The sequence below is a fragment of the Gossypium raimondii genome, chromosome 9 (assembly GCF_025698545.1).
Source record: "Gossypium raimondii isolate GPD5lz chromosome 9, ASM2569854v1, whole genome shotgun sequence".
Classification (NCBI taxonomy): Eukaryota; Viridiplantae; Streptophyta; class Magnoliopsida; order Malvales; family Malvaceae; genus Gossypium; species Gossypium raimondii.
The window spans coordinates 34916858-34943861 of NC_068573.1; the positions used below are offsets into that span (position 1 = coordinate 34916858).

Here is a 27004-nt window from a genome sequence, read left to right on the forward strand (position 1 = left end):
TTTATTTTTGATACGGGTTTATTAAGTTTATACCACATTTCAACTGAGTCTCAACCCAATTGAAAAAATAATAAATATTATTGTGGAGATATTTTGTCATATCAAATCATATGATATTTTAAAAATACATTTGGTGGGATTCAAACCTAAAACACCATAATTTTTAACTCTTCGTATTTCATACGATACACATATTGATTGTGCATACCTTTATAATAGTTTTTTATAATATTAATGCATTTCTTCAAAATAATAAAAAAGTAATGCAATTCAAAATATTTTTGAAATTATATAACAAATCTAGGATTAGTTATATTATTTTATTTAATCTTAAAAATATTTAATATTAAAGCAATACAAAAAATCATCTTGGCTTGAATCTTAATTTATTATAATTTAAATAACATTATTAATAATTTTATAGATTATTTATTATATATATTATTAAATTAATTTATTTTAATATTAAAATGGTTAAAATTATTTTTTATAATTTTTTAAATTGTTAAAATCTTTGTAACTAAAAAATTAAAATAAGGATGAAAAATTTATATCCAACTAAAAAGTTGAAAATTAGGAGAAAAATCGATTTGTCATTCAACTATTATAAAGGGATAAGGATGACGTAAAATCATAGCTTCAATCTTTCGATTTCTTCCATCTTTTATTCAATAAATATTATAATATTTAATTACCTTTTAAAAAAAATTCATTTCAATATGGAAATAAATATCATAAAATATTTTCTTTAATAAAACCTATTAATTACCGTTATTATCATATTAATGCACCAAATAGCAACAAATAAACGGTGCCACATAAATTTTATTTTATTTATAACAAGATATTGCCATAATATATTAAAATTTTAATATATATTTATTACAAGTCATAAACTAATACTCTAAAATCTATTTTAGATTTTCAAAATCCACATCACAATATGCTTAAGTCATCTGATTTATCTCAAATTAAAGTGAGTGTCGTATTTTTTAGTATTATTAAAAGTGAGCGTCGCATTTATCGCTTAAAATTACCTAATATTTATTGAAAAAATGCATAATATTAATTATTATTTTTCATGTCACTCTCGCTTTCATATCACAAGCTAAAAATAACAATTTTAAAAAAAATAGAAACTCTCTTTTAAATGTAAACGCAACCGCCGCCACGAATCTACGAGAAACCACCGGACCCGACCCACGATGGAAATCAACGGACCTTCCCGCTTCCGCAACCCCAAATCCCAATCAACCGATCGTTTCCTCGGCGTTTACCCCCATGCACCACCGTCCAACCACCTTTCCCACTCTTCCGCCGTCATTGAAGAGCTCAATGAAGATGATATCTTCTCATCTGGTGACTTCTCCGACAACTCCAATGGCTCCAGTTCTGCCGGTGGCTTCTCCAATTCCCACCACCAAAAAACATCTCCTTCCTCCACTCCCTTTAACCATAAATCCTTCCCTCACTCCGAAAACTTCGGAATCCTCGCCGCCATCCGCGACACTTCACGTCCGCAATCCCATTTCTACCAAAAGCCCTCGATTTCTACTTCGGCCTCCTCTTCCTCCTCTGTCGCTTCAGCATCTTCCTCTGCTCGTTCAATTCCTTCGATTCCTAAACCGCCGCAAGAACGAATCCCCGTCATTTCGTCTTCATCTTCTTCTTTAGGAAGGTTTCATCAATCGGCACCGGTTAATGTGCCCATGCTGGCGAAACCGATGAGGAAAAAGCAAGATTTTGACGACTATTACGACATGGAGCTGGAGGAAGAAGGGGAAATGTTGCCACCGCATGAGATTGTGGCCAAGAGCTTAGCCCAGTCCCCTATGTTGGCTTGTTCAGTGCTCGAAGGCGTGGGGAGAACCCTAAAAGGAAGGGATCTAAGGCAGGTAAGGAATGCTGTTTGGAGACAAACTGGGTTTCTTGATTAATTGAGGAAGAAACTTGTGTTTTGGTTTTTCTTTGAAGATTCATTTTGGGGGTTTGATTATTGACTGTTGGATATGGCAAAGTATTAAGTATTCGATTAATGTAATCAAAATTTGATTATTTTGTTATGTAATTTAACTCTTTGTTATGTGGTTTAGTTTTTCTGGTTATATGAAAAAATATATATTAAGCAAATAGAAAAAAGAAATTTAGAGGTGTTAGTAATGTTAGAACTTAGAAACTTGAAAGTAAATTGCTTTATTCATACTGCAAAATCGTCTAATTAATCTTTGCTGAATTAAAGAATGGAAGTTCTTCACTAATTTTATTGCTATCGAGGGTGGTCAACATTCTACCACGTCGTTCCATATTGTGTCAAAGTAAATTGCTTTATGCATAATAGCCCCTTCTGGTGCTAAGCAATTGGTGGTCCAGTGTTCGTTTGAATGCTGCAAGGTGTTATTGTAGAACGCTTGGTTTTGGCTTCCATGGTGGCATGATAGCTTTGAACTTCTCTTGTTGGGTTGAAGATGTTTGCTGGTTTATTGATAACTTGCTAGCGTGAAGGGGCTTGTATTGTTTGGACAATGATTGCGAGCTGGGAATTTGTGGTTTAGTTTCGGGTTGAATGCATTGATGTATCATTGTCGAATGCTTGGTTTTCTCTTTCGTTGATGGACTGATAGTTTTGAACTTCTCTAATTGGGTTTACAATGTTGGAAGATTTATTGTTCACAATATGTTTACTTGCTAGTGTAAAAGGTTTGCCTGGGATGATGAACGCTTGGAGCCAGGGAGTTTGTGTTCTATCGTTTTTGGTTGAATGTGGTGAGGTATTATTGTGGAATGCTTGGTTTTTACTGGTGGCTTGATAGCTTTGACTTAGCTTGTTGGGTGTAAGCTGTTAGAAGGTTTTATTGTTCATAAGTTGCTAGTGTGAAGGACTCTGGGATGATGATGGTAGGTTGGCTTAGTTGTGCATGATTAAATTTTGGTCTATTTTGATGCCAGTGTTGACTGAAACTGAAATAGGAAGTCACCATTTTATTATTATCTAATAAGGAAAAATTGAAAAGCTGGTGGCTAAGCTTTTGAGTTGCTGTCCAAGAACTCATATCTGTTAACTATTGAATGGAACTTGTTTAGGTCTTAACCTTGGTAACAAAACTGAAGTAAAATTGTAAGAATGGATAATGAAGAGGATAGAATAATTTATAGCTGTTCATGTCATGATTATGTACTATGGAGCTTGGCTGAAATCAATACAGGTGCCAAACTTGAAGATATTTTCATTTGGACTTTCACTGGTCATGATTGGCACTATATTATTGGTCATGCATCAACACTTTTTAGTTGCATTAGGAGTAGCCTCTTCATGTAGGATAGTGCTTTGGCCGGAGCCATGGAGTAAATGGTTAAAGTCATTTGAATAGATGTATTCATTTTAAGAAAGTAAGGAGCCAGTCTGTGTATTGGTCATCAACTTTTGAACTCTCTAGTATCCCTTGTTTGTTTAATTCCTTGCTTAAAATATGCCCAGGGCATGGCATGTTAATTCATCTCACAAGATTGCTCATCAAGTTCTATAGAAGTTGAAATTTACAGGTGCAACACAATTGAACTTTTATGTTGGACTAATACTGTTCATTTTAATAAGTGTTTGACTGCAAGAATTGACATTCGAAAGCTAATAGATTTGATGAAAAGAATGTTGTTTCTATTGATGGCTCATCAATAAAACTATGCTCATGTTACATGATCCTCAATGGAAGACAAAGGATCAAGGATTTGTGAAGTATAGTCCTTTGGGTCTAAGGTGATTACCTTATTATTAGATACATACTGCAAGGCATCATTAATTATTTTCAATTTAATTGTTTAAAGTTGTATTGATAACTTCTTATTTTTCTGGAATCTGTGATTAGGATGTGGCCGGGGATTCAAATAGCGTCATAACGGAGAAAAGCGCAAAACCGGCCCGCTATTACCGTTTTTACTAACCCAGACCTTTGATTTCTTACTGTTTCTGTGAAATTTTTTATTTTCAGAGATGAAAGAGAGGGATGGATGAGGAAGATGATGTTAGTCTGTTAGAAGAGAAGATAGAGACAAATATAAAATGAAAAATGCTATAATAAAGGCTATACCTATTGCTACACGTTTAGTTTTAGGGGGAGAATCTGGAGTCTAGATAAGAAAACAAAGGTTTAAATTCTGCCATCAGTCCTCTCACCGAATAGTTATGTTATTTCTAAAATTTGATATGTCAAATATATTCTCACATGTATAATATTATGTCAGTTTATTATTTTCATATATTACTCACTAATCGATGTAGAATGATTCACTTGGAGAAAATGGACTAATTATGTAACGCATAAAGACAAGACTAGTAATTGAATTTAACTAAACAAATTTAATTCTTACTGTTTGGATCAAGAATAAAAAATTTAAAATTTTGAAAATATAAGGATTGAAAGTGACCAACTCGAAAAGTACAAGGATAAAGTTGATCAAATAAAAGTATATGGATTAAACTTACAACTTTCTTAAAGTACCAAAGACTAATAACATAATTAACCATTTAAATAAGCTGTTTTTATATATTTGTTTTATATATTAATTTCATTAGCTAGATTTATATTTATATAAATAAAATAAAATATATTTTAGCTTCAAAAATATATATTTGTGAATAATTTAAATAATATAAATTTTTAAAGAAAATTATGTATTTCAAGTATTTATGGTAATAAAGGTTTATATAAATTGATTCTAGATTATTATTATATGAATACATCAATTTAACTTATAAATAAACAAATTAAATTATTTTAAATATAAAATTTGTGATAAAAATATTAAATCAATTTAAAATCATATAATTCATCTACAATTGTTAAAAAAATAAAAGTATAATTATTAAATTTTGCAATGAGTTGTGCAAAAATGAAAAGACAATTTACAACTACAATTATCACAATAACATCTGTCAAATCTGCAATCGCAATAAACATAATGCGACGGTTAAGATAATTTAAATACTTGAATATGACTATGAAACTTTTAACAATTCTCAGAATCTCTATTTTATCTATACAATTGGATTTTAGTGATCTAAGGTTGTACTTATTTGGATAAATGACCTGTGGGATTATCAATGCATTCATCTAGAAAGGAACCACAGCGACAAACTAAATACAACCCGAGGTACTCGGATGAAGGCTGTTTTGGTAGTCTAATGCCCTTCTTTTCTTTGTGTGACAGTGCTGTGATATTCAATTGCAGGAATTTACATAAAGTATTTTAGTTTGATCTGTTTGCTTGCTTGGGTCGATAACATCTTGGTCAGAAGGGAAACTACTAAAACTTCAGAGGACAATCATGAATGAGTAGTTCAGATCCTAAAACTTGGTATTTTTGGGAGTTGGTTTTCAATTTTTTCAAGTCTTACCTAATGACTTGGCCAGCAAGCAAAGGCCATTCTGGACTCTCTCCACTTTTTAGTTGAAATTCCAATGCTGTAAGAACTGAAATAGTGATGGAACTGATCAGATGATTAATTTTTAGTTGAATCATTGGTCAATATAAATAAAAAATTTTGAACACAAATTCATAATTAGTTGAAAAATCGGTTCAAATGATTTACTCTGTTTTTAATTATGTATCATGGATTTAATTGTAATGTAAATGGTAAAGCACCGGAATCTACTGTCCACATAAAAGATTATGTATTTGTAGCATTTTTAATTGTTTGTTTATTTGGGTATCTTCTTACCCCGTAGTTCAGGGAACCCTATATTTAAGGAAGCTAGAATTAGAGACTAGGGACAGGGGGAGTGTGATTGATAAGACCATTAAAATTTTAGTTCAAAGGATGGGAAGGATACCATTCTGTAGCAGTCATTTCATCAAACATCAACCACTAACCTGGTAACCATCAACAACCATTCTTTGCTTCTATTCTTAAACTAGATTCTCAAGAAATAAATGTTGATGACGATGATCATATGTCGGACTTCAAATGAAGCTCTTTTCGCTGCTGGGTAATCACACATTTTCAAGCTGATTCTGTGTGATGATCACCATGGCAGAAACTTCCCAAAAAGCATTACAACAGCAAATTTTAATCGATGATTCCAACATTCCCGATTGGCTTTTAACCGAGATCCTTCAACGGCTACCGGTTAAACACATCTTCAAGTTCAAATGCGTCTCCAAGAGATGGTTCATCCTCATTTCTGACCCCTTTTTTGCTCGTCTTTATTCCACCAGAATCAACACATCTTTATCCACATCTCCACCATGGAACCTTCTTTTCCGTTACTTATACGAAGTTCGCATCGTTCCATCGAGTATGATCGATACCCGAATCGCCCTGCAACAATCCCAGGATTTCTCATCCCCAGGCTTTTCATTAAACTTCCTTCCGTATTCTAAACATGATTGCCCAATAAAGATCCTGGCATCAAGCAATGGTTTATTACTATGTTGTGAAACCTTTTACTGGCAAAAAAATTACTACATCTGCAACCCACTTATTCAACAATGGATTGCTCTTCCTAAACCACCTAAAGCTATAAAATCAGTTGCAGTTGGTTTCATTTGCAAAGATGGCCACTATGAAGTGATACGGTTTCCGACTGCCAATTACGGACCGTCCAATACTTTACGATTGGAAACTTTCTCCTCCGAGACCGGGAAATGGCATTGCTCGATTGTAAATTGCCCTGTTCTGGACTATTATATCAAAACAGATTCCCCCGTTGTGCACTACAATGGGAGTTTACATTGGCTTGAGTTCCGCCATAGCAAAATTATTACATACGATCCCCACAATGGAACCAACACTGGACTCCATCTAATGAACTTGCCCGATGACAAACAAAGCGAGCATCTCTCCCTCCTAGGGGTGTCTCGCGGTCGTTTCCGGTACTTCGAGGTGACGGATACTTGTTTCGGACCACGTGATCTACGTGTGTGGGTGTTGTCGGATTATGATGCTCAACGATGGTGTTTGGAGTACAGGATTAAGTTCAGTGGTTCTTGGATTGATGAAGTAAACGAATTTATACCCAAAGATAATTTCTATATCTTCCCATTGGCACTCCACCCTCATGAATTTGATATTGTGTATCTGGGATATGGAGGTTGCTTGGTTTCCTATAACCTGGGGACAAGGAAACTAGATGTAGTTCATAGGAACTTTTACTCTCATCAATTGCTGGCTTTTGTCTTCTCACCATGGCCAACAACAATTCCTCAACCATTTTGGTAATACATTAACTACACACCATGTTATTCTATGCAGATGATTGAGTTGATGTTAATTATGTAAATATAAAAAAAAATTAAAATTTAATATATGATTTTCTTAGATACCGGAAAATGACATTAAATGAATTTAAATAATTGATTTGTTTGAGAAATGATATAAAATAACTACTTTATCTCTACTTCTATAATAAAGCTTCAAATTCAAGTTCTAAGGAAAACAAAACTAATTTTTTCGGTTATCCAAAATGAAAACTACCTCTTTTTAATCTTATTTTATGCACTAATTTTGTAACTATAAAAAAAATTACTTCTTTCGTATTTTATAATAATAAATCATTTTTAATTTTAATTAATTTTCACCCACAGAGCGTCTCAATTTCATATAATGCGCGCTTACTGATAATGAAAAATCCTAACCTAAGCTATATTCTTTATCCATATTTGAAAATCTCAAATTTTTTATTTGACCCATGGCACTATTCCGGTAGCAGATATAATGAATTATTGAGAAAATTGGAAATTTTGTCAAAAACAAAATCATGAAGATAAAATGATTTTGGATTTTCGATGTGGGATTTAATGAAAAGAATTTTAGAGGTGAAAATGTGATGAAAGGACTAAATCACAAAATTTGAATTGTCTGAAGACTAAAATGTAAATTTGGCCAAAAGGGAAAATAACGGTTTTTACTTCCTATTTGACATGAGAATATGAATTAGTATAGTGGAAATTACTTTTGAGACCAAATTGGAAAGGTTAGAAAGTTGAGAGACTCAATCGTAAATTTTCCAATTTTATCAAAAAGGGGTAAAATGTAATTTTCATCATCCTGGTCTTATAATGAAGGTTACAAGGGAATCATGAGAACCCCCATCAACCTTATTTTCCCTTATTTTCCCGCCACTAGCAGTAGCCATTGCTGCCATTTTTCTCTCCTTCATTTCCTCTCTCATTTCTCCATCTTCTCCCAAAATTTCCATTACCCACCTAAATACATTTCCACCAACGATCTCTCAATTTTCAAAATAGGGTTTCATGGGTTTTTGTGTGAGAAAATGAAGATTGAAGGAGAAAGGTTTAATAAGGTAAGAAAAGGCTTCCTACACCTTTAGTTTGATTTTTGTTATGGGTTGCTTTGAGAAAGCATGGAAATATTATATGTTAATATTTTGATTATTTTTTATGTACGGAAAATGTTGAATGATGAGAATGAGGTTTCCAAGCTTGATTAATGATGGATTGGAGCTTATGGAGACATACTTAAGTGTTGTAGAGCGTCCATTAAGGTAAATAATGAATTGAAGTTATTAATATGAAAATAAGGCAACAAACATGATATTTGTTATATGAATAAACATGAAATGTGTTGTTATTGGGTGAATGTGTAACATCCCTAACACCCCTCAGATGAGAACAATGTCATCTCGAATTGTATACATGTTAGAATTTTTGAAGTAGGTAAAATAGAAATTACTAATATTAGTGGAGAAGGTAGTTTGATATCATAAGAAATTAAAAAGACTTTTGAATTTAGAGAAATTAATTTGAGGTATTGGCCAAATCATAAATGTGTGAGAAGTGTTGGGCAAAAGTGTGAAAATTAAAAAATATATATAAGAAATGATTAGATTAGATGGATGAGAAAAAAAGAGAAAGGACTAGAAGTGCAATTTAATCAAGAAGGTACAATAGGTTGTGGATGAGATTGAAATGGTACGTGGTCCACTTGTTTGGTATGTTAATGATTAGATTATTTTTAATTAAATATTATTAATAAATTAAAATACAAAATTAAATAGAAAGATGTAGAAAAAGTCTTTCATCATCACCTTCATCTTCTCTCCCACACCTCTTTCATGCTTATTTTAGCCAACTTTCATTTCATTTTATTTTGGTCCTTTTTCCACCGTTATCAACCATTTCAAGCTCAAAATTTCAAATTTCTTCCATAGATTGTTATTGAAATCAAAAGAACAACACGATGGCAAGCTATGCTTCTTTTAAAGTTAGCTTGAGTATATATTTGAGAAAAAAGAAAAGAGAAGTTAGGGATTTGAATATGGATTCAAGGTAAGGATGATGAAGTTTTCTTAAGGATTTTATATTTAGTTCATAAAAAAACTCATGGAAATAGTATGTGATTATTGTTTGCTGTTTGATATTAAATATTGTGTATGTGTGTTATGTTAATGAAGAGAAAGAGAAGAAAAGTGAGCAACAAGTTGAAGATAAAAAGCAAAGAAGTGACAAAAGAGTGAAGGAAGAATGAAGAAACCCATCCAAGAATTAAATAGCAAGTACTTCAAAATTTTACTTTACCTAATTAAAATCTAAATGAAAATTTGTTTATTTAGTTTGTAACATTTATGGGATTTATTGATATAAGAAAATATTTGTGTATTATGAAATTTATTTGAAAGTGAAGATGAATTATTATAATAAATTAAATAGCTTTTTAGTGAATTTGGAGAAAAGGACTAAATTGTAAAGTGTATAAAATTTGATAAGTAGAATAGATAATAAGATAAACTATGAAGTGAAGTGTTAAGTGTTGATAAAATGAATGTTAAATGAAATTTGATGATTGTTGGTTTCTATATCGATAAGAACTAAATCGTAAAAAGAGTAAAGTTTGAATTGCTTTTATTTGTTGAGAAAATGTAGAGAAAATAAATATTTAAATGCTCATGTAGACAAAATGAGAACTAGTAGGATATAAATGGTATGGCATTAGGAAATTTTTGTTCGCGATAGTGGCACTTCGGTGTAGTGACAATAGCACACCCCTACAAATAAAAGTGACACTCCGGTGTAAATTATTGATTTTTTTGCATATCTTTAAAACGCCGCTCTTGTGGAACCACCTTGGCTTAATTGTCTCATATAGCTTCAAGGACAAAAGTGTTAGAGCAGGACAACCTACAACATAAGTGAGATCATGTAACATGTAACAATGCAACAAATGACCTGTAATGACATTGACACCTAACTAGCCACACACCTACGTAAGGCCCTACATAGATCGCCATGCAACACTACCAGACAAGGGATGACCTACTATATAAGCTAAAGTGCATGAAGGAACGAGGATTCTTCTCCTTTCCTATCATTGCCATCACATTCTTCTCATTTTCTCTTCTCCCTCTCTACATAGAAGAATAAGCAAAATACAAGCATTGTAAAAGTTTCCTTCAGATTAAACAAGAAGTGCATTTCACTAGTATGATAGACTGAACTAAACGGGAAAGGAAAGAGGATAGGGAGGTTTTTAAAAGTGCTTTTAGTCTAACCTAAAGTGAGGAAGTTTTACTTGAGATGAATTTACCTAGCAATAATATCTTTGAATTCTAGAGGGATTTAGAACCCGTCTATGCTTATGAGCTAGGAAGCCTTATTCTAGTTTAGCCTTTGAGTGGGACAGTCGTTGGCATTACCATTGTTGTTGTAAGATTTTTAAACTCTTTTTACCTTTCTATAGATGGGGACAATACTATCATCCTGCCACTTTGAGGTAATTGTAGTGTTGGTAAGGCACAATTCCTATTGTTGTTGGTGCTAAAATTGATAATATTGTTCTAGAAGTTGAGGAAGGGTCATCTCCTACTGTTAGGTAGCCAATGAAGATGCATCTATTTGTTCCCCCACTTCCTAGCACTACCAACACATCAAAAGGCTCTTGGTGGTTTAGCTCAATTCATAGTACAACTTTCAATCGAGGATCGATGGCAAACAAACCATGCATCTCCATTTTGCATGAAAGTGGAGGATAGGAGGTGCAAGAGTTGGTACTTCGTGCGGTTGGATGATTGTTCTTTTAATATTGTTAGGCCATTGATTTTGGGACTACTCTAGGGCTGTTTCTGTTCTTTTTTTTTTTGGATTGGCATTTGTTTCATTTTGTCTAGGTCATTATTGGGATTTTTTTTTTTTTGTTTTTTCTGTAAGTACTATGCGATCTTGCATTTATCGATGGTGATGTTTGGCATGTCTTTGAAATGAATTACCATTTTCTAAAAAAATCAACACAACATATGTAATTTTAAAAGGGCTTAGATTATGTCAGTAAGGTTTACCATACTGCATCCTCTGCCAAATTTGGTGAAAGGTCACGAAATGTTTGAGAGTCATAGAATTTGCTTACAACCAAACATCTCTTAAGATTGTACTATGGAGGGAAAAACACTAAAAGCTTGTACCGAAATATGAGTTAGAAACTACTTCAGACAGATGGGGATATAAGTTAGAAATTGGTGAATATAGTCTCAAGAGTATGTGTTAGAAATCTTAGTTGTTTTTCAAGGTTTGCTTTGATATTCTTCTTTGATTACACACTCTTTAAATTTTATTCTACTAATTTTTAAAGTTTACTCGACGTGCTCAAAAATAATCTTTGTATATTAGCATTCATCATTAATTTAAAATTGATATTATTAAAATCATTAATGGTAAACAACAATTAATTAATATTTCAATTATGAGTTAACAAATACAAATACAAATTGAAATTGAAATTGTAAGAATAAGAATATATATTATATGAATCTTGGATTTAATTTAAATGATTCATTCACTCATTTTAAAATCTAAGACTCCAATAAGGTAAACAATGTAAGTTAATATTTCGATTATGAGTTAATTGAATACCACAACCTCTTTATGATAGTATAAATTCTAATAAAATTGAAAGGATAAAAAACATATATTATATGAATCCTAAATTGAATATATTAAAATATAAGACTCCAACATGACATGGCAAATAATGTTACTTAAAATTTTCAATTATAAGTTAATTAGATAATACAACCTCATTGATTATAGTACAATTTTAATGAATATTAGCTTTAGTTTAAATAATTCATTTACTCTTTTTAAAGCCTAGGACTCCAATAAGTTATAAATGATAAACTATGTTAATTAATATTTCTATTACGAGTTAATTGGATAATATAGTGACAATTAAAGTTTTAATGAAGTTTATGTTTTGCCCTATTTTATGATAAACAAAAGCAAATATATAAATAAATAATAAGAAAATAAATTTACTACACATAAGTGTTTGGCGAGTAAAAGTACCATGGATGCTCTTGTACTAGGACTCAGATTGCATTTTGTCCCATCTACTAAAAAGAATGGGCAAATTAATTCGTGTACATTAGATTAAAATAGCAAACTAGCCCTTTTGTTAAAAATTTAATCCGTTTCTATTATTAAAAATTGGTCATTGCACATCAACATAAGGTACATGTGGGATGCAATGTGTAACTATTTGGTTATTTCGATAACCATGTCAAATTTTAACAATAAAATTTGATGAAATTTTTAATAGAAAGAACCAAGTTTCTCTTTGAGTTAACATACAAAGACTAATTTTTCTATTTTTTAAGTAAAGGGTAAAATACAATTTGGCTCCTAATACAAACTCCTCCATGGTACTTTTACTGTGTTTGGCTATTAAGGAAACATGTCTATTAAGGAAGGTTTGAAATGAGCAGGTAAATACAAGAAAGACAGGGAAACCAAAAACGAAGAAAGAGAGGATGAATGAGAATTAAGAAGAAAATTAAAAAAAAAAACCAAGATAAAATTGACAGCCCCCCAATATACCTACTTTTTACCTTACTTGTCTCTTGTTTCTTTTGTAATTATGACTCTAATCTTTCATGTAACACTCTCACCCGACTCACTTACCGAATCCGGGTATAGAATGTAACAATTAAACCTGGTTTGGACTTATCGATAAATTTTAAACTTAACTATTTAAACGACGAACTTTAATACTCATAAATGAATACTCTTACAACAAAAAATAATAAATTAAATTAAAAGTTTACTATCACAATATTTTCGGACTATGGGGAAACCGTTTAGTTACAACATATTTGACCCTCAAGGCGAAGCCTTTAAGATACCCCTTTCCTATGTGCATGACACTGCCTGACGATAATCCTTGATTTATCATGAGCTAACTGGGTCCTTCCTCAAGTTCCTTATCTTGCAAATCCTACACCCACAGTTCAAAACCCTTGTAAGTTCAAACGAACATAATTTCTTTACCACAATACTCGAAAATAGACCATATCTTGCATAGGTTGTTAAACAGAAAAGAATCAAACGCACTACTCCTTGTTCAACTTCCACCTTTCTTTAATGGAGGATTGATCGCTGAGTGATTGTTACTTGGCCGACTCATAACCATTCCACTAATTTTGGTGGGTTCAAGACAAACACCATCCTTGCAGAGTCTCACTTTTCCTTACACACCTCCTATCGTAAATATCTTTTTAGTTTGATTCTGGCTTACCAATGACATAATTGCGATGGATACACTGATATTCTACCCGTAAGGCCTATCTACTCATAAGGCCTTCTAGAAAAGGGCTATGTTGCATTGGACAAGCACATATAAGAACACTATGAGTATTAAAGCACATATATCAACATGGACAAGCTCTAAGGGGTTTCAAGCTCTCCAAGCTGTCATGCCCGAGCGAGCCATCCCTCTATGTGAAGATTGGACTAAATCGGAACTTTCGAATAGTTTTTCTTTATGTTGATGATGTGATCTATGCGGGAATCGATATGAAGATGGTTGAAGATTTTAAAAGGGCCATGATGGAAGAGATCGAGATGTCTGATCTCGACCTTATGAAGTATTTTCTCGATTTTCAAGTCAAGCAACCAAGTGGCGAGATTTTTATTTTGCAAGAAAAGTATGTGGAGGACCTATTGAAGAAATTTTAGATGTCGACTTGTAAACTGGTGCCTATGCCAATGGCACTTAATGAGAAGTTGCAGCAAGAAGATGGTGGAGAGATGGCTGATGAGAACTAATCTACAGCAGAAAGAAGAGGTTTCGACTACCATATTCTGTGATAATATGTTGACAATCGCGATGATAAAGAATCCAATTCTTAATGCCCGAAGTGAGCACATTGAGCTCCATCATCATTTCATTCGAGATTTGGTGAACAAAAGAGAAATTTGCTTGAAGTTCGTCGGGACCAACGAGCAGCCTGTAGATGTTCTTATGAAGCCTGTGTCGTTGGAGAAGCTCGAGAAGTTTAAAGACTCAATGAAAATTACAAATTAAGGGGGCGTGTGGTAGATGGATTTACTCGCCCCTTGTAGAATAAATCGCAAAGTTGTCGCATTCTTCTTTGTATTCTCCTTCAATTGCTTCTTCAGTTCTTCTTCTACATCCGATTTGGACTCGACTTCATATCCTTGCTCCACCAAGTCCCACAATGCCTCCTTAATATCAAATCAATTCCTTAGTTAAATATAATCTTTGGTCTTCTATCCTCTGTTTTCTCCAACAACACCCACACTAGAATTTGGATTGACAAGATTATCGACCAAAGGAGTATGTCCTGTATCAAAGATGGTAGAATCTCTCGAGTTGGCCCAGGAGTAGAAAAATCACTAGTATCAATGAATGACAAAGGAGCCTGTGAAGTGCCAGGAAAGAGAAAACCATTAATAGCCTCCTTCATATTTATTCTAATAACCATTAATGTCCATGATCAGGATATACATGACAGAGTGGATTGATCATTTGGAGGGGTGCAACTGACATACATGGAAAAAACCCAGAACTTTACATTAGTTATTAAAAGTCTCTTGCTAATTTAGAACTTATCATAAAAATTATTCATAAATTTTACAACTTATTTATTTTAAATTGTGTAGTTATATAAACACAAAAATTATATTTATAAATTCAAATAACATATCTAAAATAACATACATTGAGGGCATTCTAGATATTTGGCCCTCAATGTTTGAAATTTTTTTATGATTTGGCACCTGGGATTAAGAAAGAAGAAAGGAAAGCCTAAAAAGATAAATCATATTTAGCCTCTGTATTTTATCATATCTTCTAATAAGTTACATATATTTTGAAAATATCTATTTTGGTACCTAAAATTTTGTTTTTTTTTAGTGTTTTTAGAGTGTGTCCTCTTCAAAAAGTTAAATTGTGTATTTAGCCTTTGGTTAATAAAAAAAGTATTTTGACCTTTTCTATATTTTTTAATGAAACAAATTGCCATATTTAATTTCAGCTCTTTTAAGCTAAATTTTTAATTTTGATTTTCTCAAATTTTATAATCTTATTTTAGTTTTTCTACAGATAATTACTAATTTTTGTCCTGATTTAAAAAATAGTAGTTAATTTTTAATTTTGCCTTTAATTAAAAAAAATTATTACTTAAATCACTGCACGGTCCAGTTTGAACTCATGGATTGTGGGTCACGGCCAATAGGGATTGTTACTTTTATTTTTTTAATTTCTACTAGATGAACTGCATAAGACTCCTAGCAGTTGACTTTTAATTATTAGAAACTAAAGGATGGATCTGTCTTAAATTGACCTTTGACTGCTTCAACATCAGATTTTCATAGGATAACTTGGATCCGTACAAGACGAGTGAAGTTTTATCATAGGATATAAAAGAACAATATGTTGGCTGTAACCGTGTGGAATCCACAGCTTCTTTTTCCAAATTTACTCGGCTAGCAAGCTATTTAAACCAATTTCATTTACATGGAAAGCTCATTAATTCCAACACACAACACGTATAGATCAGCTACGTACCGGTCAGAGATGGAGATGGCCATCGGTTTTCGCTTCTTTCCGACGGAAGAAGAGTTGGTTTCCTTCTACCTACGTAACCAGTTACAAGGCATGAGACAAGATATGCACCTTGTTATCCCAGTCCTCAACATTTTTTACGACCTTGAGCCCTGGGACCTTCCAAGTATATATATATACACTTTCTTCACTGATCACACCAACATGATGAATCCCACTGTAAGTAGGTAACCTTTTTTTGTTTATGGTTGCAGAGCTTGCTGGGGAGCTTTGTAAGGGAGACGTGGAGCAATGGTTTTACTTTACACCAAGACAAGAGAGGGAAGCTCGTGGGGGAAGAGCTAGCCGAACTACAGCTTCGGGATATTGGAAGGCGACGGGGTCTCCCGGCTTTGTCTACTCGTCGGACGATCGAGTGATCGGGATGAAGAAAACAATGGTCTTTTACAAGGGAAAAGCCCCAAATGGGAGGAAAACCAAATGGAAGATGAATGAATATAGAGCCATCGAAGCACTGTCCGACCCATATGTGTCTGCTCCTCCTAAGGTGAACATATGAAGATTTATATTTTAAAACTAAATTCACTACTTTATTTTCTAATTATCGTTTGCTTGTTTACCATTTTTTAATGTAGTTGAGACATGAATTCAGTTTGTGTCGAGTCTATGTTGCATCGAGCAGCTCTCGAGCATTCGATAGACGCCCACTAGAAGCACACAACAATGCTGCAACAACTTCCGGGGGAGCCTCAGGTACTTCACATGCTGGAGGAGACCACTATAATCCAGCCGAGGCTAGTGAAGATGAGTTTTGGGAGTTGGTTAACAATCTTGAAGAACATGCCATAGGATGGGGACAAATTAATGAAATATAAGTAGGCAATCAGCCCCGTTCGGCACATATAACCGAAGAGCATGAACAAACGAACTTGGTAAGTAGCGGATTTGCTTGTTCATACTTGTAGACCAAAGGAACAATACAACTAATAAGCAAGTTCTAAGGAGATCATTTTGTGTAAAATAGGCTTTTGTTTTTTTCTTTCGGAGAAATCCCGTAGGTTTTTTGTCGAGATATCTGTCACTGAAGCTTGTGTAAAATGGATTTGTTTTTTTTATTTATAATTTTTTAGATTTTGTTGTGTTGGTTATACCCATCATTTATATGAAAAAAATGGTTCGATTCTTTCTTTAATTTTTTATTGCTTTTCTATGCTATCACTACAACATAATTTTATGAGTGATGGTTAATTCGTCCAAGATTTTGTGGCTGTTAAAATGTCTACAATTATGAATCAAATGAGGTCTTTTGGAGGGGAAACTAGTCAAAATTAGATTGTTGAATCAAGTTATTGAGGAGTTTGACTCCAATGTCTGAACATGTAGTAGCTGCTATTGACTTACCTTTGATGATCTAATGGGTTCTTTACAAGCACACGACAAGGATGAAAAAAAGGCCCTTCAAGTGAAGTGGGAGTCATCAGCCCAATCAAACAAGTCAAAGAAAAAAAATATCCCGTGACAAAGGTGGTTTCTAAGCCGAAGGTAGCAAGTCTTCTAAAAAGCAATACAACACTTTGAGGAGCGGAAAAACTAGATGAATGTCCAGTGCCATTACAACAATCGATACGGACATATTAAGTCGAACTTTTTCTACATCTTTCTGTTCAAACGGTGGGTTAATATTCTAATTGAATTAATTAAAATATACATATTTTTAACCATTTATCGAATTAATTTTTTTAAATACATTAACGAAATATTTTGATTAATTTAGTCGGTTACTTAAATTAACCGAAATTTATATATTTTTGTCTTTTGGTTAAAATAATGTTCATTTTCTTTTATTTAATAGTTCAAAAAATTTTAAATGGAAGTGAAAACAACAAATAACACATTAGAAACACTACATAAGTCTTGAAAACACAAATATTTCGGTTAATTGGATAATTAAGTTAATTATCCAATTTCGAACCGAATTAATCGATAACCAAAATTTCAAAAAATCATTAATTGACCTTCGACAGAACTAAATTCGGCCACCGAGCGATTAACCGAATTAAATCAGTTCGATCAATTAATTTAATTTTAACCGAAATGTGAACACCCCTATCTATAACTAAAAATAAGAGGCTTCCTCTTAAAGTGTTTACTACTAATCACCGTGTTCTTATTGTTATAGGCACTTAGATTTTGAAGGTTTGTAATTAAAATTAAAAAAGAAATGGTACACGTAGAACTAACCATGAGCCAGGCCGAGCCAATATAAATTTTTAGGTCTATTTTTCAGACATAGTTCCGACCTAAAAAATGGTCCTAAAATTAGGCAGATTTGAGCCGGGCTTGAGCTAAAAAATCTCACCCGAAACTCGACTCTTTAAAAAACAGACTTTATTTTTATTGAAACTTATTTTTTAAATTTATATTTTTATCCAAACCCTCCCACTCTTTCGTCCAACTTTCGAAATTGAGAGGTCCCGAACTCATAATCGAGTTCATACAAGAGCTACCTGGGTTGCTTAAGTTGAGGGATGGCTGCGTATTAATATTTATATATATTTTATATTACATAAATCTGAATGCAATTGATTACATAATTTTGTTTTAATTTTGAGAATAAAAATTTGCATTGATTAGTTTAAACAACATTACATTAAGAAGCAACATTGGTTTGTAGGATTATCTCAGTCTTAAGCAAGTTTTTTGTCAGACAGACTCTGCAGTTTTGCAACTTTCATCTTTGAAAGCAAAATCTCTAATTGGCATTTCTCTTGTTTTATTTATTGGCCTTTGGCCAGAACTAATTGGCATTTATTAACAGATAAAATTTAGTGTTAAAATGATGGGACATGGTAGCAGCAGCTTCAATTTGAGTTAAAAGTTATAATTAGTAAATAATGAGTGTAATAATAAAATATGTTGTATTTAAAAAAATACTAAAATTTAAAGACTAGATATTATTGAAAGGGGAGCATATTGGCATACAGTTTTCAACTTTAGATATTATTTAAGTGTCAAAAAATTTTGGTACTAAGTAAGTATAAATTGTCAAATTCAAATACTTCCGTATGCATTAACTCTTAATTATATTAATAACTTCGATAAAAATCAATTATTACAAGTTCTAAACTAACTAGATTAATTCAACTCAACTAATGATTTGTTTGGTAAATCATTGAGAAAAATAAATCAATTAAAATTAATATTTTAAATGATTTAAATTTTTACACATGTTTGATAATCCAAAAAATGTGGAAAATAATAAGTAGATAAGAGCTACTTATTACTTAATAGAGAATATTTTCAATTAATTCAATTTTATTGTATTATTTTAATATTATATTATCCTATTAAAAATTATGTTTAAAATTAGATTTTTGTTTAGAATAAGATGAAATATTTTAAAACTAAAGATAAAATGTAGAATATATTTTTTATAATTTATATTTATCAAACAATCTAATTATATTTTGTAGTTAATTCTAAGTAATACATAAAAACGGTTTTATAACTTAAATTCAATACTTCAATTTTCAACTATAATTTTTCGAGAACTTAATGTTTTAGTTTATCATACAACACCTATCTATCCTACACTAGACCTGTCCATGGCGGAAAAAAATTTTGGCCCAACTCTTAGGCCCGGCCCGGCCCGAAATATGGGCCCAAAATAAGCCCGAGCCCGGCCCGGCCCGGTTTTTAATAAACACAAAAAATATTTTTAAAGTATTTTAAAATTGAAAAATATATATTTATTACCCGGGCCAAAAAAGTTGAGCCCGAGCCCGGCCCATTTTTTAAACGGGCATCGTTTTTTTGCCCAAGCCCATATTTCGGGTGGGCCGTCGGGCCGGGCCGTCCGGCCCATGGACAGGTCTATCCTACACATAATACTAAGGGTAGGTTTGGACGGGTGGTGGGGTGTGTTGCGGTGCATTTAACTTATTTTTTATCCCACGTTACAAGCATCTAATCTCACCGCCACCTCTATTTTTATACTAACTGCAAGTAAACGCACCACTCATCCAAACCCACCTAAGTATAAATCAATTCAATTGCAGTATTTTATTCGATTAGAAGGATAAATTAAAATGAAATTATTCAGATATTTTATACACATTGCACTCTAAAAAAATAAATTTGAAATTGTTGAAATGATAATCAAGAATCTAAAAAAAAATATTCAACCAACCAGAATCAGTTGATTTGTCTCTTCTCTCATAATCCTTAATCGGATAAGAATGAATTTAGCATTTAATAGTTGATCATAAAAAGATATGAGTCTAAAAAGTGGCTAAGACTTACAACTAATTAACCTTATACTTTACAACACCCAAAATAAAATATCTTACTACATTAAAAATGTGGAGTTGCATGGCACTCCAGAATATTCCCTTGCACCAATTTGTTCTAAAGTATGTACTTATAGTACTATAGCGGGTAAATTATATTAGTAGCAAGTATTTTTTTATTTAAATATAAAAATTATAAGATAATAACTCAATTTTTAATGTTATTTTTCTTGGTTTCTAGTTGACTAACAGTAACAACTTTTAAAATCAACATAATAATAACTTTAACTCTCAACATTTATAAATTATGCCTATTTAATCTTGATTCTAAAAATAACCCTTAACATTTACACATTGTGTAGTATGGTATTTTTTTTTCTGTAGGTTTATTTTTCTTTGTTATTTTGAGAGTTAATTTTAAAAGAAAGAGAAAATATGAAAATTGTTATTTTAGATTTATGGGTGATTCCAGTTTTGTCTATTTCAATTTAGTTAATACACATGTTTTTTTTAACTTTTAGGTGAAAGGGTCATAAATAAAAGTAAAATTGCAGAAAAGACCAAATTACATAATGTGTAAATATTGAGGATTAGATTTCTTAGAATTAAGACTAAATTGATTCAATGTACAAAAGTTGAAGGTTAAAGTAACTATTATGCCAATTTTAAAAGCTGTTACCATTAGACATCTAGTGAAAAAAAATTGAATAATTGAGTGACTATTTTGTAAGTTCGATGACAATTTTTTTTTACTAATAGTTAAATGTCTAATAATATAGTTTATCCAATTAAAATTTAGTTCACTCCGCCAGCAGTCAACTAAAATCTATCCATGAAAACAGTATATGATGAAACTCAAATACTTACACTTAAAATCGTACATGATAAACCTCAAACTTAGATACTCAATATCTAAAACCTCCACCATTGTTAACAGAGCCAATACCTCATTGGTTGTTTTTTAAATATAATAAAAGCCAAATAATATTTATAAATTTTAAACATGTTCTGATACACATATTATAGTTTAACAACATTATCAATTAAACTTTATTTTTAAATCAATCAAATAAAAATTAAATCTAAATTGAAAAAGGAAAAAATAAAGAGCAGCCTTTTAAAACTTTCCGCCATTAACAATCAGAAAATAGCGGAATCAATTGGAAAATTTTAATAAAAAGATTTTCCAACCGACATCATGACAAGACAGAATAAGCTAAATTAAAAAAAAAATAGTCAGGAAACACAAAACAGCTTCAGTTATTGATGAAGTAATAAAGAGTTTACATTTTACAGAAAAAAATAAAAATAAAAATAAAAAATATATTAAATTTAATTGAGAATCGAGAAAAATAATGGCGAAACGTGTTTAACATGATCTCATCTCATCAGATCAATTGTTTTTAAGTCAAAGATAGCCGAAAGTTAACGTAATCCAAAACTAAAAAACAAAAAGAAAATCAAAATCAGATTCAGATCTTATAAAACACCCACTCACCCCCAATCCAAACAAGCATCAATTTTCTCAGACAACACACACACAAATTTCAATTTACAATTATGATCCGAACCAACGATGATGCTTCCTCGGCCTGGTCTTGGCACCAAGACAAGCTGTTCGAGCGAGCTTTGGTTATGTTCTCCAACGACGAATCGTCCGACCGGTGGGAAAAAATCGCTGCCCAAGTTCCGGGGAAGTCGGCGGCGGATGTTAGGAGACATTACGAGGATTTGGAGCATGATGTTTTGGAGATTGAGTCAGGAAGAATCGAGTTGCCGAGTTATGAGGGTGAGTTGGAATCAGCGAGTTGGGTTAACGAGTCAGGTAGGAGCCAAGTTTGGGTTGGATCCAAAGGAAAGGAAAGGGAAAGGGAAAGCGAAAGAAGGAAAGGCGTCCCTTGGACCGAAGAAGAACACAGGTTAGAACCTAGAATTATTTACCTAAATGGCCTATTTTTGCTTTTGCTCCTCAACTACGGTCAAAATTGACATTTAGTCCCAATACTCTCGTCTCTGATCATTTGTTCCTTTTATTTTTATAGTGCCCAAAAAGTTAACATTCTTAAGTATTTCGGGTTAATATGCAGTTTGCTACCTAAACTTATTCAAAAATATCTAGTTAGTATTTAAACTATATTTTGAGTTTAATTGGTACTTGAATTTATATTCCGTCATACACTTTGATACCTCTATACTAACACTGTCAACTTATGATGATATGATATTACCAACCAATCACGCGATAACACGTGAAAACCTCTAATTTTGCAAATGACAAACATAAATAATTTTTTAAATCTTTAAAAATATAAATTAATATAAAAATTCTTTTTTTCCAATTTTAGTAATTTTATATTTTTTATTTTTATAAAATATTTTGCTTTATTATTATTATTATTATTATTATTATTATTTGATAAAAAATAATAATAAAAGTTTTACATCGAGAATGAACCTAGACTAATGTTTTGACTATATTCAAATAAATTTAGACAGCCATTTGTTCAGGTGATTCTAGATGTGATTTTTTCAGTGATTATATATATTTATATATAAATTTATGATTTTATAATTTTATATTTAAATATTTTTATAAATTTATATCATATTTTATATTTATATATATTTCAAAATAACAATAACACAAAGCCTACTATTTTATAAAAAAATAAAATATATAAAATTACTAAAAGCACATCAATAATGAATGTAGACAAATGATTGTTCTGGTTCATTTGATATGAAAAATATTTTATATATTTTTATTAATTTGTATATTTTAAAATTTAATATTTTTAAGTTTAAACTAATAATATAAAAACATATAAAATTAATAAAATGTAACTTGAATGAATATGGACAACTAGTATCTAAATCTAGATAGTCATATGTCCAAGTTCATTCTTGATATAAAAATTGTTTTTTCTTAATTTATATATTTTTAAATATTTTTAGTTTTTTTGTAGTTATATTTGACATATGTCATAATGAGAGGTTGCCACGTGTTATCGTGTAATTAGTTGTCAATGCTACGTCAGCACAAACTAACGATGGTAGTGTGAAGGTATCAAAATGTGTTACGAAATATAAATTCAAATACCAATTAAGCCCAAAAAAAGTTTAGATATCAAATAGATACTTTTAAACAATTTCAGAGGTCAACTACGTATTAATCTTTTTAGTTAAAAGATAAAACACCCTTAAAGACAAAAAAAAAAGAAGAAGTCCATGTTAGCATTTAAAACAAAAAAATTAAGTCAACATCATACGTAAATAGATTTTTTAAAAGAATAAATTAACTTCAACATTTTAATTAACTAGTTAAATATGTTAATTGTTTGGGCATGTCATAAAATTAGAGAGATTAAATATATCAAATTAATTTACATTGATTAAATCTTTGATTTAGCATAGTGGCGAGCTAGAAAATCTTTTTGGAAGGCTAGAATTAAATTGTATATTTTTACAATAGTAAAAATGTAATTTCATCATTTTAACAGGCTATATATTTATATTTTTTAAAGGGTTAAATTAGATTTTATTATTTTTAGAGGGACCAAAGTGTAATTTTATTATTACTCATTTAAAATTTTATAAATTATAAAGGACCTAATTTGACAATTTACCATTTTAGGAGGCCATGGTCCCCTAGGTCTCTATTAGGGGTGTGTAAATTTCGTGTAAAACCGAATTAATTCGGTTAACCGATTGAATTCGGTTAATTGGTTGGTTAACCGAATTAATTCGGTTGGAGGTCGGTTAATAATTTTTTGAAAGTTCGGTTAACAATTAATTCGGTTGGTTAACCGAATTAATCGAACTTAATAAATAATATTATAATATATAAGTATTTGATCGGGGCCGGTTGGTTTGGTTAATTTTTTAGAAGTATAAATTAATCGGTCGGTTAATTCGGTTAACCGACCAAATTAATCGGTTAATGGTTAAGGTTTAAAAGGATCGATTAATTCGGTTAATAATAATTCAGGTCGATTAACCGATTGAACATCTCTAGTCTCTACTAATATAGGTTACTCTCTTAGGTACATAGTAAAATTTGCCACATATCCTGTTTTCGTTTCTTCTTCTTCTTTTTTTTCTTTTTTTTTTAATATAACTTAAAAGATTGTTATAATTTTTCAAAATTAAAAATTTTCACAATAGTATTTTTTTTTTGTTACTATTATTGGATAGACTATTTCTGATTGGACTTCAAAAGTATGGGAAAGGAGATTGGAGGAGCATATCAAGAAACGCCGTCGTTTCAAGAACGCCAACTCAAGTAGCGAGCCATGCACAGAAGTATTTTCTTCGTCTCAACTCCGTCAATGAGAAAAACAAGAAAAGGTCAAGCATTCATGATTTGAAAATGGGAGATGATAATTCGATGGACCCCCAATCCAAGTTTTTCAATGAACAAGGAAGCTCCTTTGTGAATAATCATGGGTATGAATTCCCTTTGTTGTAACTTGTATAGTTAGATTACTTACACAAAACACAAACTTAAGAACTTGTATGAATACCCTTTCTTGTAACTTGTACAGTTTTATAAAACAGCTTGCAACTTATCTAAACAAGTTTATACAACATATATTTGTAAAAAAAAATTTAAGAACCTAGCAGTCTATTTTATGATACGACTTTTATTAGACTAGCTCATCAAGCAAGCCTCACACTCTAAGTAACCAACAATCCTGAAGACCCATACTTAAGTCAAATGATAAGATGAACAAACAAAAGGGTTAGAGGTATAGTATCGTCGATCAAAGACATATATCTTAATCAATCATATGTAGGGGACAATTTAGTCTCACACACTCTCCTGCAAATGGCAACCTTAAAAGCATCTTCTCTTTTGTCTTACTATTACTTTTCTCAGCCCATTTCATTTCTTTTAATTTAAGTATCTGAAAGCATCCTATACCACATACTTTTGACACATTTATAGAATTCCATTTATCTCGTAAGTGCATTAACTTTCAAATCGTTAATATTTGACACCACCTATAGAAACTGAGAAAAGAACCATGGATCACCCCCTTAAAGCTAACATTCCTTTCCCCAGTGCTAAGACTTACCTTTATAAGCTTGACTATAAGCCTTACTTGTTTATGTTACCAAAACCCTTTAAATCCCCCATACAATGCCATTCACCTCTAGCAATAGTGTGACATCTTACGACCCTCGTTAACCATCCTACACTAATGTTATGTTCCTTTCAATTTCACCAGAACAACGAAGCCAACAGAGGCAGTTGATTGCTTACAAATAGCTACAACATGTTCCCTAGAATTAAAATAAGGTCGCAGGAAAACATCTTGGAAAATCTAACAATTTCCACCTAACTTGCAGCCTCATTTAATGTTTGCCCTTAACTTTAAAAAAACCTTGATCACTAGGAAGACGTGCAACCAAGAGCTCAATCAACTAACAAAATAGAAGATCTTTAACTTAGCCAACAAATCTCGACCTCATAGTGAACATAAGCAAAGCAGTCAACCCCCAGGTCTGCCTTTCTCCTAAATAACATTAACATTTTCGCATGGTACTTGCAATAAATATGGCAAGATTACACATGAATGTCATTATTCACTCACTCAATGTCAATCCTGAAATAACACTAATATGCCAAAATAAGCACAGATTTGCCTCTAAGCGAATCTTTGCAATCTGAGAAAAAACAAACAAGCTACTTGCAGTAGGATTTATCCATGATATAAGATACCCTAAATGGTTAGTCAACATTGTTATGGTTAGAAAAAAAAGGAAAGTGGTGAATGTGTATAAATTTTACCAACTTAAACAAAGCTTTTCCCAAAAATTAATGTTCACTCTCCTCCATTAATAGATCGGTTGAGACTTTTATAACGTACCAACTTATGAGCTTCATGGACACTTTTTTAGGCTACGACCAAAAAACACATGGACCTTAATGATAATTTTTTTTTTTTTTTAGTAATTGAAGTTGAAACTTATTGTTTTGTCATAATGTTTTCTGGACTAAAACATATTGGAGCAATGTATCAAAGATTGATGAACACATTTTTAAGAATCACATGGGTTGTCTGTGGAAGTCTATGTAGATGAGATACTAGTGAAAAGTCCGTCTATACAACATTATAACGCTTAACTTAATTGGTGGAGCCAAGCCTTCAACAGATGCAATTAAATAATATATTTTTGACTTCTACATACTTGTGTCACGCGACTAGAACTTTAGTCTTATAATCCATGTGGTCTTAGACGATCCTTTCGATGCAAGCACACCTAAGTCAGCCTAACTACCAAACAATTGAGGATTCACAAAAGAATTCACAAAAGAATTCCTCCAAAACACCGATTTATATAGCGAAAGCAACACAAAACAAAAGAAATCTTGTGTTTGAGTAAATGCTCTCAAAGAATTCTATTACTCTTAAGAATTCAAGATACAATTGATGATTTACAAGTGAGGAGACTCTATTTATAGTTGAGCTCCTCAAAATCGACGGTTTAAATCAAGTTACATCGACAGACGAGATTAAGCTTATCTCTTAAATCAAGGGATTTACAAGATTACAATATCAAATATAATATAATCTTGCAACATATGATTCCCCTCAATCTTCTAATATTAGTTCTCATATTTACTAAGGTAGCCTATGTTTTCATATCTACATCATTGGCCATCCATGTTTTAGTCTAATAGACTTGTCCAACAACTCTTTGAATCGGGTCAGTTCTCGTGGGTCAAATGATTCCCATCTAATCGATAGACCTCCATGGGATGCATCTTGTGCGATGGTCACGACCTTTGCACCTTGGCCTTCTCCCTCCACCCATTCTCGCAACGCCTTCATTGTGCCTTCGGAATGGCACCGACCTTATTCGCCTTTGAAATCTCTTGACGCCGTAGCTTTTTCCTAAC

At 31.8% G+C, this 27004-nt stretch overlaps 4 protein-coding genes and 1 long non-coding RNA gene across 5 annotated transcripts; all 5 read left to right on the top strand.

The window, feature by feature from the left end:
* The first annotated feature begins 1090 nt into the window (after nt 1–1090).
* LOC105799229 (uncharacterized) lies at nt 1091–2083 on the top strand. The gene has a single exon (XM_012629666.2). The coding sequence runs from the start codon at nt 1206–1208 to the stop codon at nt 1935–1937; it is 732 nt and encodes a 243-aa protein (XP_012485120.1). The 5' UTR covers nt 1091–1205; the 3' UTR covers nt 1938–2083.
* A 3939-nt stretch (nt 2084–6022) lies between these two features.
* On the top strand, nt 6023–7213 carry LOC105797916 (putative F-box protein At3g23970). The gene has a single exon (XM_012627792.2). It carries the CDS (start codon nt 6023–6025, stop codon nt 7211–7213), a length of 1191 nt encoding a protein of 396 aa, XP_012483246.2.
* An 812-nt stretch (nt 7214–8025) lies between these two features.
* On the top strand, nt 8026–9612 carry LOC105799230 (uncharacterized). Its single transcript, XR_008188628.1, has 2 exons — nt 8026–8498; nt 9408–9612. It is a non-coding gene; the product is annotated as an uncharacterized LOC105799230 (long non-coding RNA).
* A 6154-nt stretch (nt 9613–15766) lies between these two features.
* On the top strand, nt 15767–17000 carry LOC105799231 (NAC domain-containing protein 90). The gene is made up of 3 exons (XM_012629669.2): nt 15767–15974; nt 16063–16355; nt 16444–17000. The coding sequence occupies exons 1-3, from the start codon at nt 15821–15823 to the stop codon at nt 16681–16683; spliced, it is 687 nt and encodes a 228-aa protein (XP_012485123.2). The 5' UTR covers nt 15767–15820; the 3' UTR covers nt 16684–17000.
* Nucleotides 17001–21509: 4509 nt separating this feature from the next.
* Nucleotides 21510–24651, top strand: LOC105799232 (transcription factor SRM1). Its single transcript, XM_012629670.2, has 2 exons — nt 21510–22016; nt 24292–24651. The coding sequence occupies exons 1-2, from the start codon at nt 21658–21660 to the stop codon at nt 24563–24565; spliced, it is 633 nt and encodes a 210-aa protein (XP_012485124.1). The 5' UTR covers nt 21510–21657; the 3' UTR covers nt 24566–24651.
* The last annotated feature ends 2353 nt before the right edge of the window (nt 24652–27004 follow it).

Bases quoted from the DNA above. Each gene is read 5' to 3' on its own strand.
- LOC105799229 (XM_012629666.2), top strand. From the start codon at position 1,206: ATGGAAATCAACGGACCTTCCCGCTTCCGCAACCCCAAATCCCAATCA.
- LOC105797916 (XM_012627792.2), top strand. From the start codon at position 6,023: ATGGCAGAAACTTCCCAAAAAGCATTACAACAGCAAATTTTAATCGAT.
- LOC105799231 (XM_012629669.2), top strand. From the start codon at position 15,821: ATGGAGATGGCCATCGGTTTTCGCTTCTTTCCGACGGAAGAAGAGTTG. The intron at 15,975-16,062 runs GTATATATATAT...TTATGGTTGCAG, and splicing joins TGAGCCCTGGGACCTTCCAA to AGCTTGCTGGGGAGCTTTGT. The intron at 16,356-16,443 runs GTGAACATATGA...TTTTTAATGTAG, and splicing joins ATGTGTCTGCTCCTCCTAAG to TTGAGACATGAATTCAGTTT.
- LOC105799232 (XM_012629670.2), top strand. From the start codon at position 21,658: ATGATCCGAACCAACGATGATGCTTCCTCGGCCTGGTCTTGGCACCAA. The intron at 22,017-24,291 runs GTTAGAACCTAG...ATTATTGGATAG, and splicing joins TGGACCGAAGAAGAACACAG to ACTATTTCTGATTGGACTTC.